The sequence below is a fragment of the Erythranthe guttata genome, chromosome 8 (genome assembly GCF_056151865.1).
Source record: "Erythranthe guttata isolate IM_541 chromosome 8, IM_541, whole genome shotgun sequence".
Lineage (NCBI taxonomy): Eukaryota > Viridiplantae > Streptophyta > Magnoliopsida > Lamiales > Phrymaceae > Erythranthe > Erythranthe guttata.
Window position 1 is genome coordinate 19,612,596 of NC_142540.1, and position 16,353 is coordinate 19,628,948.

The window sequence follows — 16,353 nt, forward strand, 5'->3', positions numbered from 1 at the left end:
AATTACACTAGGCTAACTATGTGTGACAAATTCCACCTAGCGACTATTGGCATGGGAATTCGAACTTGGGTCGACAGACAGAGGTTCACTTGCTCGAACCATATCTATTACAAGGTCCACCTAGCGACCGTCGGTAAGAAAATTCGAACTTGGGTCGACTAACACATGCATGTTTACTTCAACCACTAGATTCATTCCTCACAGGACAGTAATAACACATTGACAAAATACAATAGATCTAGTTGAGACGAACGGATAATTGTTCAAATTTATTTACATTTTATCGTACTGAGCTCCAACAAATTTTTATAATTCAATTTTGAATCGAGCAATTTGATTTGGTTTTCTGCTTTAGTATCCCAAAAAATCAAAGGACAACCTATTAATTAAGAGCATCTCAAATAGAGCGATTGCACATTAATTATCTCATAGAAAATAATAATAATTTAAATATTTGAGGTTTAAATGGTTTGAAAATCTAACCAAACATTTATGGTTCATTAGATTCTATTTTCTCATGTTTGAAAAATAGCACCATCCAAAATGAATTATCATTAATGTTACCGTTACAAAGTCAAAATGAATTAATCATTAATATATATATTTTTCTTTAAAAGTGTAAAATATTTATTGGCGAGCCCAAAATCATATGAGAATTAGGCCTTTTTAATCGGGTCAGCCCATTTATCTTACGGGCCTTCACATTATCCATTTATATATTAGGAAAAATTACACATCGCCCCCTAAAAATTCTAATGTTTGCACTTTATCCCCTCAAAATTTTAAAAAGTGAATGCCCCCTTCAAAATGTTATTCTTGTTGCACATTGCCCCATAGCAAAATTTGATGAATTATTCATTGTAATTGAGTATTTTTGTTTCATGTGGCACCTTTATATGTTATTTTTATTGCATGTTACCTCTTAATTTTCTTTTTGCACATTTCCCCTTTAAAATGTTATTTTTCTTGCACAATGCCCATAATAAAAAAATTGGCTTATGGGAAAAATTACAACCAAAATAATATTTTGAAGTAGAATTATCCAGTTTTTTAATTTTTAGGGGGCAAAGTGCGAAAATAGAAAATTTGTAGGGGGTAAGTGCATTTTGTCATATTTATATTATGATTTAAAAAATAATATTTTTCTAATAAATAAAAATAAAGACGGAAAAACTATTCGGTGGAACCTTCTGTATAGCGGAAGCGGCAAAAGCTCGAAGGACAAAGCTCGCTTTGCACCACTGTACGTCGACTGTAAATTCATGGCTTTTTGTGATTTACGATGAAAATTCGTTCGCGTAATTTGTTATTATCAAATTATTGTGGTGAAATTTTTCAATTAAATGAAAAAAAAAATTGTCCGGAAATGGGCTGGATTGGTGAAGTGCAGAAAAAATGGGTCCACATAGTTACGGGTCCGGGTCCGGGTCGGAGACCGCTAAAATTGGGTGGAAATGGAAGCAATTAGGGAATGAAGAAGATGCGGCAGCGGCGGCGGCGGCGATTCATGAGAAAATGGAAAGTATGAGCCGCCCGCCGCCGCCGCCGAGCGGCGGTTACGCCGCTCGACTTTTACAGGTCTTCAACAAAATCATACAGCTCCTTTCACTTAAGGTACGCACGTGCGAATTTTTTTATGAGATTTGAACTGTTAATAGAATTTAGTGAAATCATTAGTTGAATTAAGTTGTGTTATCTGGTGTTTGCAATTTGCAGAAATAAATTACTCAGTTAATCTGTGTAGATACTATTCAGGATTGAATTGGTTGCATTTAACCAGTTCCTACAACCTTTTAGGCAAGAAAACTGGGCAAATTAAGGCCACCCCTGAGGTAAGATTGAATTACAAAAATACCCCTCTTGTTTGGATAATTACAATAATTACAAGTTACAACCATCCTCCTCGACTATGTATTGTCTTACACGTCAACTCTTACGGTGTCAAATTTACCTACTGAAGGAGGGGTTTTATCGTCTTCAATAGATCGTTGAGGGGTTGTTTTGTAATTACCCAAACGGGAGGGGGTTTTTCGTAATTTGACCTTACCTCTGGGGTGGCCGTAATTTGCCATAGAAAATATTACACTATGAACTATATATGCACCTTCTATAGTACTATCCTTCATTTATTTTAGTTAGTTTGATGTTTAGTGTTTAATTATCATGTTTAGATTTGTAATTAAAATTTGATGTAGTCTTGATTTCGGATCTATAAAATGGTTTCTCGTTCTTTAAAAATTTGCTCGTTGTTTAATTGTCTTATACGTCCACCCTGACGGTGTCAAATTTACCGAGGGGTTTTTTTCGTAAGACAATAGATAGTTGAGGGGGTTGTTTTGTAATTATCCAAACATGAGGAGTTTTTTCGTAATTTGACCTTACCTCAGGGGGTCGCCGTAATTTTCCCAAGAAAATATTTACACTATGAACTATATAAGCACCTTCTATAGTACTATCCCTCATTTATTTTAGTTAGTTTGATGTTTAGTATTTAATTGTCTTGTTTAGATTGGTAATTAAACTTTGATGTAGCCTTGATTTTGGATCTATAAAACGGTTTATCGTTGTTAATAAAACGACTATGCACATATTCGTATAAGCTTCTGCTTATTTGCATACTGCTTATAATTGAGCTATGGAGTAATCTCTGATCTTTTCGTTTTTTTGTGTTTTTTTTTTTGGTCGAAAGAGGACAACATCACAAGAAGAGGAGTTGGAGTTGCTTTTCTCAGGACTTCATCACTAAAATCGGATGTCCAAAACCGGTTAGTTAAATCAAATTTAATCCCGGTTTTCGTTTTCCGCCTCCCTCTTGAATTGCGATTAATGATTATCTTGCATTTCTGTTATGCTAAACAATGACGGAATATAGTGACCGAAAAATTAGTGAAATATTTTCCGTAAAGAACAAGGAGTAGTGTTTAAAGAGTTAAGGTGTGATAAGCTTGGTCAACGGAAACTCGAGCTCAAGCTAACTTTTCTTTGGCAATGTCAAGTTTTGGGGAAGTTACGAAATCGGAGTTGCTTTCTTTTGTATGGCATGCACAAGCATGAGAAACGAAGTTTATCGCAAAAAAATATGGTTATAACTTATATATCTGATAAATAAGATGGTTTTGTGGCAGAACTATTCGAACATGGCATGGATACTCGGACAGAGCTCGGAAAATGTTATAAAAGACCATGTTGCGTAAATATGTGCTATATCTCTCTGTTATGGCAAGCTTGAGTTTTGTGCGACGATTTTTTTTTTTTTTTTTTTTAGAATGTAAATAGATATCTGGCTCAGTACATGAAAGTTTATGTCTACTCTTTATGTATGATTAAAGCAGGGGTGTAAAGAAGACCAAGACTAGCTTCTCCTCAGTCTTTACTCTCGTTGACCTAACTCATAATTAATTGTTATTATATAACAAAGGGCAAATTATGGCCACCCCTGAGGTATGGTGAAATTACGAAAAAACCCCTCTTGTTTGGGTAATTGCAGGCACACACCTCCTTTTAAATATTTTTACATAAAATTTATATAATTCGGTTATTTACCGAATCAAATCGTATATTCAATTCGTTACGGTATGAAATGTTGGTGTACCGAAATTTCGGTTCGGTTTACCGATTTAACATCCCTAAATTTATCTCTGAGGGTTTTTTTTCATAAGATGATACATAGTTGAGGGGGTGATTGTAATTACTCAAGCAGTAGGGGGTTTTTGTAATTGAACATAATTCAGGGGCTGCCGTAATTTGCCCTATAATTAAATAGAATGAAAGAAACAAAATAAACCAAAATACTCAGCAACTTTGCGGAAACCTTCCGAAAGCTGAAAGCTTGTTTGGTAGCAACATGACTTGCTTACGTAACTTCTAGAAACATTGTAAGAGGTGACAAGTTGGACAATATAAGTGGAAATATAATAAAATGTCTCAATTTGTATAATTACGAGGACCCCCTGATCGAGGTTAGGACTAACTACGAAAAAATCCTCCTTGTTAGCATAATTTTGGGTACCCCTTGAAACTAACAAAAAGTCATAAATAACATAACGTAGTAATTGTCTAAAATACATGTGTTAAAATAATTAATTGGAAGAGAAAAAATGTCTTTTATTCAATTTTCTGATTATCTTACATTTGGCCCCTCATGCAATATAAATGTTATACATAACCCCTTTTGACACAAACAAAAAAGAGTTAACAAAGAAGAGTTTAAAAAATAAAATTATACGGAAAACTAGAATTATTTTACAAATATTACAATCAGACTCGTGAGGGTATTTTGATCATTACAAAATGATATTTCTAAAATCTATTTGATTCCGTTATTGTTAACTCTGTGAGAGTAAATTCATTAGACAGAGAATACCTCAGGGCAGCGCTCGTGATTATGCAAATAATGAGGGTTTTTTTCGTAATTAAACCTTGGTAATTTGCCCTAATTTTTAAGTTCTAGACTTAAGATCAATGCAAGTTAAAATTTGTCTACTTTCCAAGAAGAACACATCTTTCACACACACCAACCTAATTTGACTACATATATGGAAAAAATGAGCACCAAATGGGAAAAAAATCAAATTTTTTCCATTATATATACTCATGCACAATTGGTCTATAATTACAAAAACCAATCAAGAGTAATATAATTAATTAGTCGATTTTTTCAAAAAATGATGAAAGGATCTTCTTCATCACTAATAATAATGATTCAGGCGGTGGCTCTGATGATAATGGTGGTGGTTCCGACGGCCGTGTTGGGGCAGACGCCGAGCGAGTGCAACGACGAGAAAAACAAGCTGGAAAACGGGTGCAGGGCGGTGATATTCGGGCGGGACCCTACGGCGGCGTGCTGCCAGCAGGTAAGGGCGGCGCACCTTTCGTGTGTGTGCCCACTTGTCACTCCGAAGCTGGTTGCAGCCATCGGTGGGGCCCAACGTGCTATCAGACTCGTTCAGGGTTGTGGTCGGACTGTTCCTCGTAACTTCAAGTGTGGAAGTAAGTCCAATTAATTTAAATTACAACGACTCCTGCAATTTGTAAATTTCTTATTTTAACACTTTTTTAGGGGTTGATGTAAGATATTTACAAACTACAGGGGTTTGCATGTAATTTTTCAAAAAGAAGGAATTTTTTTTCGTAATTACACTTCAGTACTTCACCTTAGGGAGGTGGTTGTAATTACCCTTAATATATATATATATATATATATATCGAAATAATGTTAAAAATGTTGTTCATATTATTGAATTATATTTAATTTATTTGTAGGTTTGACTACTCCTGCTTGAAGAGTTGAACTATGAGGATGTTTGGTGATCGGACGGCGATAATTATTATTAAAATAAAATAAAATAATGTATGAGTTTTTTTTTTCGAAAACAAAATAATGTATGAGTTGTACGAGGTTGATTTTAATGTGGAATTGTCTCCATCAGAAATAAATAAAGTAATTTTATATATATGTGTAGGGATGTGTATTCGTGGATACACATCTATAGTTGACTATAAACATATATTTAATGTTTATAGCATATTCTCTATATTTTAAATATTTACACGTGAATGTACGATTTTTATTTACCCTTGAATTTTTTTATATATTATTTCCAAGATAAATTATTTCCTCATTCACACGACTTCAACGGAAATATTTTCTCAAGGATTCAACTCCGAAAACGATACCAAAGGAACCATTTCGACAATTGTCACAACCAATGGTGGAAATCTGACAAATTGAATCGGGATTAGCACTTTTGGAAAAATTTCAATTCCTTAATAAGGAATGCAAAACTAACTCCAATTCCGTTAAAAAGAATATCGAAGAAACAAGATATTGGTATCCGGAAATTCGAATTAAAAAACTTGTTCCAAAATCGAAAATTTCGGATTACAATCGACATAATTCAAATTTTCGAATTTTTAGTCACCTATAATAAAAAAAAAATGATAATATTGATATTTTAAGTGTATTTTTCGGAAATATTTTTTGGAAATAAAAACTGGACTAGAAATCGAGACCTGGTCTGTATCTCAATTCCGTTCCAAAAAAATGGAAAAATCGGAATAAAACTTTTATTTCTAAATTGGAAATATTCATATCAGAATCGGAGAAATTCGATTCACCCTTAGTCACATTTGGTCTAACGGAGGACCGGTTGCAAAACTAGTACGAACTATGAAGTTACTAATGGTGTTCCTCCACGATGCGGGGGAACTCCAAATAAGTTTAAGAGTAACGCAAAAACACTCTTCCACTCATTCGGCTTGCATGCAGGGGAATTGCATTTTTCATAATTTGACCTTGCTTAAGGGGTGATCGTAATTTGCCATTTATTTTTATTGAAGTCGGAGCTGGATTTCATAATTTTGTTTAAACATGAATTTAGATGATCCGAAACGAAGCATAATATTAGTAACATACTAACATTAATCCCACAATGCCCTTCATGAGAAAACCTCACACATAAAAGGCTCTCTCGATGGGCACAAAGCTTACACTTCACCTAGAGTAGAGGGTGTATGGCTAAGCTTATAAGCTGTTAAAATAGCTTATAAGATGTTTAAGTGCTTATAAGCTCTTTCAAAAGTGTTTGATATTTTTTTTGAAAAAAAATGTTAAAAGTTGAAAAGTGCGACAGATTTTTTTTATTTTTTATTTTTTTTATTTTTTTTATTTTTTTATGTAAATAGATATTTGGCTTACTACTATGCCATGTGTATAGTGTAGTGTACATGAAAGTTTATGTCTACTCTTATGTAATGATTAAAACAGGGTGTAAAGAAGACCAAGACTAGCTTAGCTTCTCCCCAGTCTTTCTTTACTCTCGTTGACCTAAGTCATAATTAATTTTTATTACATGACAAATAAATTAGAATGAAAGAAATGAAAATAAAACAAAATATTTCAACAACTTTGTGGAAACATTGTGAAAGGTGAAAGTTTGGTAGCAACATGACTTGCTTATGTAACTTCGTAGAAACATTGTAAGACGTGACAAATTGGACAACATATTTTAGACTTCTGGAAATATAATAAAATTAAATGTCTCAATTTGTATATTACGAGGACCCCTGATCGAGGTAATGTCTAATTACGAAAAAAAACACTCCTTATTTGTATAATTACGGACACCCACGTGGAAACTAACGGACTGTAAAAAGTCCTATCATAACGAGTAATTGTCTAAAATACGAGGAACAAAGAAAAAAATTAAATGAAAGAGAAAATATGTTATTCAATTTTCTAATTTTCTTACATTTGGTCCCTCTTTCAATATAAAACAGTACACAAAACATCCTTCTGACACAAAAACGGTTAGTTAATAGGAAAAAGTTAAGAACAAAGAATTTAAAAATAAAATTGTACTGTAAAGAAAACTATAATTACTTTACAAATATGGTTATTACAAAATGGATATTCCATGGTGTCATTTTTATTCCGTTATTGTTAACTCTGTGTGGATAAATTTGTTAGACGAAGAATTAATAATATCATCATCAATCAGTGCAGTGCTCGTGATTATGCAAACAATGAGGGTATTTTCGTAATTAAAGTTTGTAATTTGCCATAATTTTTATGTTTCTAGACTTTCCAAGAAGAACACACCTTTCACACCAACCTAATTTGACTATATGGAAAAAAATAGCACCAGATGGAAAAAAGTACAAAATTTTTTCCATTATATATACTCGTGCACAATTGGTCTATAATTACAAAAACCAATCAAGAGAGAGAATAATATAATTAATTAGTTGATTTATTCAAAAAGATGAAAGGATCTTCTTCATCACTAATAATAATGATTCAGGCGGTGGCTCTGATGATAATGGTGGTGGCTCCGGCGGCCGTGTTGGGGCAGACACCGAGCGAGTGCAACGACGAGAAAAACAAGCTGGAAAACGGGTGCAGGGCGGTGATATTTGGGCGGGACCCGACGGAGGCGTGCTGCCAGCAGGTGAGGGCGGCGCACCTTTCGTGTGTGTGTCCACTTGTCACTCCGGAGCTGGTTGCAGCCATCGGTGGGGCCCAACGTGTTATCAGACTCGTTCGGGGCTGTGGTCGGACCGTTCCTCGTAACTTCAAGTGTGGAAGTAAGTGCAATTAATTTAAATTACAACGACTCCTGCAATTTGTAAATTTCTTACTTTAACACCATTTTTAGGGGTTGATGTAAGATATTTACAAACTATAGGGGGTTGCATGTAATTTTTCAAAAAGAAGGAGTTTTTTCATATTATTGAATTTTATTTTATTTATTTGCAGGTTTGACTACACCTGCTTGATGAGTTGAACTATGAGGATGTTTGATGATCGGACGAAGAGAAATTATTATTTATTAAAATAAAATAAAATAAAATAATGTATGAGTTGTACGAGGTTGATTTTAATGTGGAATTGTCTCCATCAGAAATAAATAAATAAATAAAGTAATTTTATATATTTGTGTAGGGATGTGTATTCGTGGATACACATCTATAGTTGACGATAGACATACATATATGTTAATGTTTATAATATTTTTTAGAATTTATAAATAATGTCTATGTTTTAAATATTTACATATTTTCCATGTTTCCAAATCCTTTTTATTTTGGAATGTAGGAATTTTATTTACCCGTATATTTTTTATATATTATTTCCAAGATAAATTATTTCCTCATTCACATGACTTCAACGGAAATATTTTCTCGAGGATTCAACTCCGAAAACGATACCAAAGGAACCATTTCGATAATAGTCACAAGTAGGGGCGGACATCTGACAGATTGGATCGGAATTAACACTTTTGAAAAATTCGATTCTTTTAATAAGGAATGCAAAACTAATTCCAATTCGGTTAAAAAAATCAAAGACACAAGAAATTGAAATTAAAAAACTTGTTCCATAATCGGAATTTCGGATTAGAATAGACGGAATTCAAAATTTCCGAATTTTTATCCACCTATAATTAAAAAAAATACATGATAATATTGATATTTTAAGTGTATTTTTCGGAAATATTTTTTGAAAATCAAAACTGGACCAGAAATCGAGACCTAGTCCGTATCCTAATTCCGCTCCAAAAAAATGGAAAAATTGGAAATCGACTTAAAACTTTTATTTCTAAATCGGAAATATTCATATATATATCAGAATCGGCAAAATTCGGTTCACTCGTAGTCACATCTGGTCTAAGGAACCGGTTGCAAAACTAGTACGAACTATGAAGTTACTAATGGCGTTCCTCCACGATGCGGGGGAACTCCAAATAAGTTTAAGAGTAACGCAGAAACACTCTTCTACTCATTCGGCTTGCGTGCATGGGGAATTGAATTTTTCGTAATTTGACCTTACTTAAGGGGTGGTCATAATTTGCTATTTATTTTTAGGGTAGATTACAACCACGCCCCTTAGGTATGCTTAAATAACTTTAAGGTCCCTATGGTATCGATAATTACACTCACCCCATGAAACGTAGTTAGAAACTCTAATGGGATAATGCATTGGATACATTATTTCGATAGGGTTCTAATGGACTATGATTTTTAGGTAGTGGTGGAGACAACATAGAGTTATGGGCTGGCATGACTTCTCTAACATTTCTTAAATCACCCATAGCGATCTTTGTTGTCTCAACACTTTCTGAAACCAATTGTCCGTTAGAAATCTATCGGAATAACGTATTTAATGCAGTATCCCATTAGAGTTTATAACTACGTTACAGAGGGGTGAGTGCAATTATCGATATCATAGGGACCTTAGTGTGGGTGTAATTTACCCTTATTTTTATTGAAGTCCGAGATGGATTTCATAGATTAGTTTAAACATGAATTTAGATGATCCGAAACGATGCATAATATTTGTAACATACTAACATTAATCCCACAATGCCCTTCATGAGAAAACCTCACACATAACAGACTCTCTTGATGGACACAAAGCTTACACTTCACCTGGAGGGTGTATGGCTAAACTTATAAGCTGTTAAAAAGAGCTTATAAGATATTTAAGTGCTTATAAGCTCAAAGTGTTTGGTAATTTTTTTGAAAAAAAATGTTAAAGATTGAAAAGTGCGATGATTTTTTTTTTTTTTTTTTTTTTATGTAAATAGATATTTGGCTCACTACTATGCCATGTGTATAGTGTACATGAAAGTTTATGTCTACTCTTATGTATGATTAAAACAGGGTGTAAAGAAGACCAAGACTAGCTTAACTTCTCCCCAGTCTTTCTTTATTCTCGTTGACCTAAGTCAAAATTAATTTTTATTACCTAACAAATTAGAATGAAAGAAATGAAAATAAAACAAAATATTCAACAACTTCGTGGAAACATTGTGAAAGGTGAAAGTTTGGTAGCAACATGACTTGCTTATGTAACTTCGTAGAAACATTGCAAGAGGTGACAAGTTGGGCAACATATTTTAGACTCAGTGGAAATATAATAAAATGTCTCAATTTGTGTAATTACGAGGAACCCCTGATCGAGATAATGTCTAATTACGAAAAAACTAAACACTCCTTTTTGTATAATTACGGACACTCCGCTAAAACTAAAGGACTGTAAAAAGTCCTATCATAACGAGTAATTGTCTAAAATACCAGGAACAAAGAAAAAAATTAAATGAAAGAGAAAATATATTATTCAATTTTCTAATTTCTCACATTTGGTCCCTCATTCAATATAGAACAGTACACAAAACACCCTTCTGACACAAAAACGGTTAGTTAATAGGAAAAAGTTAAGAACAAAGAGTTTAAAAATAAAATTATAAAGAAAACTAGAATTACTTTACAAATCTGGTTATTACAAAATGGATATTCCATGGAGTCTTTTTTATTCCGTTATTGTTAACTCTGTGTGGATAAATTCGTTAGACGAAGAACTAATAATAGCATCATCAATCAGTGCAGTGCTCGTGATTATGCAAACAATGAGGGTATTTTTGTAATTAAAGTTTGTAATTTGCCATAATTTTTACGCTTCTACACTTTCCAAGGAGGAAACATCTTTCACACCAACCTAATTTGACTATATGGGAAAAATGAGCACCAAATGGAAAAAAGTTCAAATTTTTTCCGTTATATATACTCGTGCACAATTGGTCTATAATTACAAAAACCAATCAAGAGAGAGAATAATATAATTAATTAGTTGATTTATTCAAAAAATGAAAGGATCTTCTTCATCACTAATAATAATGATTCAGGCGGTGGCTCTGATGATAATGGTGGTGGCTCCGGCGGCCGTGTTGGGGCAGACACCGAGCGAGTGCAACGACGAGAAAAACAAGCTGGAAAACGGGTGCAGGGCGGTGATATTCGGGCGGGACCCGACGGAGGCGTGCTGCCAGCAGGTGAGGGCGGCGCACCTTTCGTGTGTGTGTCCACTTGTCACTCCGGAGCTGGTTGCAGCAATCGGTGGGGCCCAACGTGTTATCAGACTCGTTCGGGGCTGTGGTCGGACCGTTCCTCGTAACTTCAAGTGTGGAAGTAAGTTCAATTAATTTAGGCTGAATTACAATCATCTCTGAGGTAATTAAGGTCAAATTACGAAAAAAAAAAACCCTTTCACGTTTGGGTAATTACAACTACCCCTCAACTATGAATTTTCTTACTCGTCCACTTGTATAATGTCAAATTCAACAAAATCTTCTAGATTCCGTGAAATATTCTCTAGTTTGTATTCATTTTGTGCAGAATTGCAGTTTCTGATTCACGACATTCTGATATTTACAAATCAAAAAACGCATCTAATAATCATTTTCTAGATTCCATATAGTCTAGAAAATTCTATTAAATTTGACACCGCAAGAGTGGACGTATAATAAGATTTATAGTTGATGGATGATTGTAACTGCCCAAACAAAAAACAGTTTTTTATAATTTGACCTTACCACTGAGTGGACGTAACTTACCCATTAATTTATTTATACATATATATATATATATATATATATATATATATATATATATATATATATATATATATATATATATATATATATATATATATATATATATATATATATATATATATATATTTCGATATAATGTTAGAAATTTTAATTTATTTGTAGGTTTGACTACACCTGCTTGAAGAGTTGAACTATGAGGATGTTTGATGATCGGATGAAGATTGATTTTAATGGTGGCCGCATTGCCTCCATCAGAAACAAATAAATAAACAAAGTAATTTTATGTATTTGTGTAGGGATGTGTATTCGTGGATACATATCTATAGTTGACGATAAACATTTATAATATTTTTTAGAATTTATAAATAATTCCTACGTTTTAAATATTTACATGTTTTTCCATGTTTCTGTTGTATCCAATATTTTTTTTTAGAAATGTAAGGTTTTTCGGCGTATGCTTCCCTATTTCGCTGTGTCGGCGTTTTCGTATCCTTTCTACATGAATTGAACCCTTCGCACAAGATATGTCCGGTGTAATTTTATACTGCTTGTGTAGTGTACGAACTATTGCACGAAAGCCGAATTTATCAATTTCATATATATAGCTCCAAATTATTTAAAAAAAGAGGTAAATTACAGTCACTCCTGGGGTATGGTCAAATTACGAAGAATCCCCTCTTGTTTGGGTAATTACAACCATCTCCTCAACTATAAATCTTCTTACACGTCCACCCTTGCGATTTTAAATTTAGTGGAATATTCGAGATTATATGGAATATTATTACTTTTGTACCCGCTTTATCCCATTCGTACTCCACTTTTTGAAGCAAGATGATCATACTATGTGTTTTTTGGCTTGTATATATCAGATTGCAGTGCATCATAAACTGTATTTTTACACAAAACAAGTACAAACTAGATCACATTTCACGAAATCTAGATGATTATGTTGAATTTGACACCATAAGGGAGGAGGTGTAAGAAAAAATTATAGTTGAGGAGTAGATGTAATTATCCAAATAAGAGGGGTTTTTTCGTAAATTAACCAAACCTCAAGGGGCGGTTGTAATTTACCCTAAAAAAAAAAGAAGAAGAACCAGTGTGCAGTGAGCAAGTCTTAGTCTCCCATCTTCCTTTACTCTTTCTTCACAAAAAACACCAAAAACACACACACTGAGCGTGCGAAAAATAAAATAAAATGGGGATTTGGGAGTTCATCGGTTCAACAGCTGAATCGGTGAAACGGAACGCACCAGATGCGACGCCGTTGAAGATCGCGTGCAGAAATTCCTACAATTACGGCTCCGCCGCCCTCGCCAAGCTCGATCAGGCCGTCAGGATCGACGGCGTCTACCAGCTCCGCCGCCGGTGGATCCCCGACGACGAAACCAAATCAAAGATCGGGTTATACAGCACCAAATTCGCCAAAAATGCAGGTGTTTATGCAATTCAGGAGGGCTACAAATTGATCCCCGGTCAGTTTATTTTACAATTTTCTACCCCCCTTATTTTATTTACCCTTGAATTTTTTATAAGGGCAAATTGCACATCACCCCCTGTGAATTTTTAATTTTCGCACTTTACTCTCTCAAAATTTATAAAAGTGAATGCTCCCGTTCAAAATGTTATTATTGTTGCCGTTGCCCCGATAGCAAAACTCTGATGGATTATTGATTGGAATTGAGTAATTTTGTTGCCGTTGCCCTTTTAAATGTTATTTTTATTGCACGTTGCCCCTTAAAAACATATTTTTTTGCACGTTGCCCATTTAAAATGTTATTTTTGTTGGACAATGCCCTCAAAAAATGGCTGCCGGGGCAAAGTGCAACCAAAATAATATTTCGAAGGGGAAGTATCCTTTTTTAAATTTTTAAAGGGGAAAGTGCGAAAATAAAATATTTATAGGGAGTGAAGTGCATTTTATCCTTTTTTATATATTATTTCCAAGATAAATTATTTCCTCATTCACATGACTTCAACGAAAATATTTTCTCAATGATTCAACTCCGAAAACGATACCAAAGGATTGCAACCATTTCGATAATAGTCACAACTAGCCAGTGGTGGAAATCTGACGAATTGGATCGGAATTAGCACTTTCGGAAAAATTCCATTTTTTTAATTAGGAAAGCAAAACTAATTCCAATTCCGTTCAAAAAAAAATCGAAGAAATAAGAAATTGGAATTAAAAAACTTGTTCCAAAATTGGAAAATTTCGGATTAGAATCGACGGAATTCGGAATTTCCAAATTTTTAGTCACCTATAGTAAAAAAGGAAAAAAAAAACATGATAATATTGATATTTTAAGTGTATTTTTCGGAAATACTTTTCGAAATTATAATTGGATCGAAAATCGAGACATGATATGCATTCCAATTTCATTCCATAAAAATGAAAAAACCGGAACTCGGAATACATTTCTTATTCAAAAATCGGAAATTAATCGGCAGAATTTGGAAATTCAGTTCACTCCTAGTCACAACTGGTCTAACGAACCGGTTGGAAAACTAGTATGAAGTTGGAGTTCTCCAAATAAGTTTAAGAGTAATGCAAAAACACTCTTCTACTCACACGGCTTGCAATCTAACAACAATTAGTGTGTGTTTGTGTGCGTGTGTGTGTGTGTGCAGGCGGAGTTGCATTTTCGAAAATTTTATCTAAAACCATGCACGATGTCGAATACGAGAATCTTGAAGCAGAGAAGCTCAAGCTGTCGGAGAAGAAGGAAGATACACCACATAAATACTTGGATGGTGGTGGCCGGAGATTGATCGATGGAGCTGAGATGCAGGGCAGCGGCGGTGTTGAATATTCCGTCTCGAAAGTGTTGGCTACTGATAAAAGTCCCGAAGATGTGATCAGAACTTTTATGATGAAAGAGTTTTTCGGTGTTCGGTTTTTCGACGATTTAATGGTGCATGAATTAGCAAGAGCGAAAGGGAAGAAGAAGACTGATAACTAATGCAGCCCGAGACATCTGCTATTAAACCTGTTTGTTATGTTGTTTCATGTCTGAAAATATTGTGTCAAGTTCCCTGTAAGTATGTATATGTATATATATGTATATTGATGCCATGGTGTTTGCTGGAAAAATAAGTGTTAATCATAAATTATATAGTTGATTGTTCCAACATAAAATTAAAGAAACAAACATTGTGTTGCTACGCGTGTAAACGAATCGACTCGAGTTGAATGAATAGTTTGTTCAAGGTTGTTTGAGTTTTTACCGAAATTTAGAAGTTGTGTTTTAGCATGGTTTTGATAAACGGTTTAGTTGAGCTCGAACAAGCTTTAATCAAATCGAATATCAATCGAGCTTAAGTAGTTTGATTTTTTATTTCTTTTTATGTATTTTATCATTTATTTCTAGTGGAGCTCGAACGAGCTTTAATCAAATTAAACATCAATCGAGCTTATGTAGTTTGATTTTTTTTTTCTTTTTATGTATTTTATAATTTATTTATGGTTGAGCTCGAGCCGAACTTCGTAATTTATTAAACAAGAATGTGTTGGCGTTTGATTTGGTATGTTGACAAATCGAGTTCAGACGAACCTTTTAAGCAATAATCTTGAATCGGGTCCTAGGGATGACAATTTGATCCGCTCCACCCCTAAAATAGCGGTATTCCCTACCTAAAAAGAATATGGGGTGGATATGGGGACTAGGGATGTGAACGAGCTGAGTTCGCTTGTTTTGGCAGGGTCGAGCTTGAGCTCGAGTTCATTTTTTCGATCTCGACCACGAGCTCGTCGAGTTTATTTATTTTTTTGTTCGAGCTCGACATCGAGCCCAAGCTCATTTTGGGTTTTTTTTAAAATAAATTTATTATTAAAAAAATATTTAGATTATAGTAAAACAAATTCAAAATAAACAATAAAATATATAAATATATAAATATATATATATATATATATATATATATATATATATATATATATATATATATATATATATATATATATATATATATATAATTTTAATATTTATATGTTCTTTTTATATTATTTCTAGAATATTTTATATTATTATACATTATTTAAATAAAAAATAAAAAGGAAGGCTCGCAAGTCGGCTCGTCAGTTCACGAACAACTAAAAAAAAGTTCGAGTTCGCATTTTTTTCGAGCCAGCTCATCGAGCTCACGAGCGGTTCAGCTCGTTTACCACCCCTAATGGGGACTAATGCAAAATTTTAAATCGGGTATGGGGCAGGACGAGTTTTGCTATACCCGCCCCGTACATGCCCCGCATTCCCGACTCATCATTTTAGTTCTACTATTATTTTAAATTTATTTGCATTTAATCTTCTTTCCATGAAATTTAATTTGGGTAAATTACAACCACTCCTGAGGTATGGTCAATTTACGAAAAAAACCCTTTTGTTTGGAGAATTACATCTACCCCTCAACTATGATTTTTCCTTACACCTACACCTTTATGGTATCAAATTCAACATAATCA

General features: G+C 33.7%; 3 protein-coding genes and 2 long non-coding RNA genes across 7 annotated transcripts; all 5 read left to right on the forward strand.

Moving 5' to 3' along the window:
• The first annotated feature begins 1,160 nt into the window (after positions 1–1,160).
• LOC148768750 (uncharacterized) lies at positions 1,161–3,463 on the forward strand. Of its 3 annotated transcripts, none has more exons than XR_016033252.1 (4): positions 1,161–1,243; positions 1,391–1,614; positions 2,690–2,765; positions 3,126–3,455. It is a non-coding gene; the product is annotated as an uncharacterized LOC148768750 (long non-coding RNA). The 3 variants fall into 3 exon arrangements; XR_016033253.1 differs by having other exon boundaries at positions 1,162–1,243; positions 1,386–1,614; positions 3,126–3,458; XR_016033251.1 differs by having other exon boundaries at positions 1,167–1,614; positions 3,126–3,463.
• Positions 3,464–4,632: 1,169 nt separating this feature from the next.
• Positions 4,633–5,317, forward strand: LOC105961925 (uncharacterized). The gene is made up of 2 exons (XM_012986186.2): positions 4,633–4,989; positions 5,263–5,317. Exons 1-2 carry the CDS (start codon positions 4,665–4,667, stop codon positions 5,280–5,282), a joined length of 345 nt encoding a protein of 114 aa, XP_012841640.2. The 5' UTR covers positions 4,633–4,664; the 3' UTR covers positions 5,283–5,317.
• A 2,360-nt stretch (positions 5,318–7,677) lies between these two features.
• LOC148768751 (uncharacterized) lies at positions 7,678–8,564 on the forward strand. The gene is made up of 2 exons (XM_088822261.1): positions 7,678–8,085; positions 8,258–8,564. Exons 1-2 carry the CDS (start codon positions 7,764–7,766, stop codon positions 8,275–8,277), a joined length of 342 nt encoding a protein of 113 aa, XP_088678387.1. The 5' UTR covers positions 7,678–7,763; the 3' UTR covers positions 8,278–8,564.
• A 2,507-nt stretch (positions 8,565–11,071) lies between these two features.
• LOC105961924 (uncharacterized) lies at positions 11,072–12,412 on the forward strand. Its single transcript, XR_016033254.1, has 2 exons — positions 11,072–11,466; positions 12,054–12,412. It is a non-coding gene; the product is annotated as an uncharacterized LOC105961924 (long non-coding RNA).
• Positions 12,413–12,973: 561 nt separating this feature from the next.
• LOC105961976 (uncharacterized) lies at positions 12,974–14,986 on the forward strand. Its single transcript, XM_012986234.2, has 2 exons — positions 12,974–13,366; positions 14,523–14,986. Exons 1-2 carry the CDS (start codon positions 13,090–13,092, stop codon positions 14,852–14,854), a joined length of 609 nt encoding a protein of 202 aa, XP_012841688.2. The 5' UTR covers positions 12,974–13,089; the 3' UTR covers positions 14,855–14,986.
• The last annotated feature ends 1,367 nt before the right edge of the window (positions 14,987–16,353 follow it).

Excerpts from the sequence above, each read along its gene's own strand:
- LOC105961925 (XM_012986186.2), top strand. The coding sequence starts at position 4,665 with ATGATGAAAGGATCTTCTTCATCACTAATAATAATGATTCAGGCGGTG. Across the intron at positions 4,990-5,262 it reads TCGTAACTTCAAGTGTGGAA|GTTTGACTACTCCTGCTTGA; the intron begins GTAAGTCCAATT and ends ATTTATTTGTAG.
- LOC148768751 (XM_088822261.1), top strand. The coding sequence starts at position 7,764 with ATGAAAGGATCTTCTTCATCACTAATAATAATGATTCAGGCGGTGGCT. Across the intron at positions 8,086-8,257 it reads TCGTAACTTCAAGTGTGGAA|GTTTGACTACACCTGCTTGA; the intron begins GTAAGTGCAATT and ends ATTTATTTGCAG.
- LOC105961976 (XM_012986234.2), top strand. The coding sequence starts at position 13,090 with ATGGGGATTTGGGAGTTCATCGGTTCAACAGCTGAATCGGTGAAACGG. Across the intron at positions 13,367-14,522 it reads GGGCTACAAATTGATCCCCG|GCGGAGTTGCATTTTCGAAA; the intron begins GTCAGTTTATTT and ends GTGTGTGTGCAG.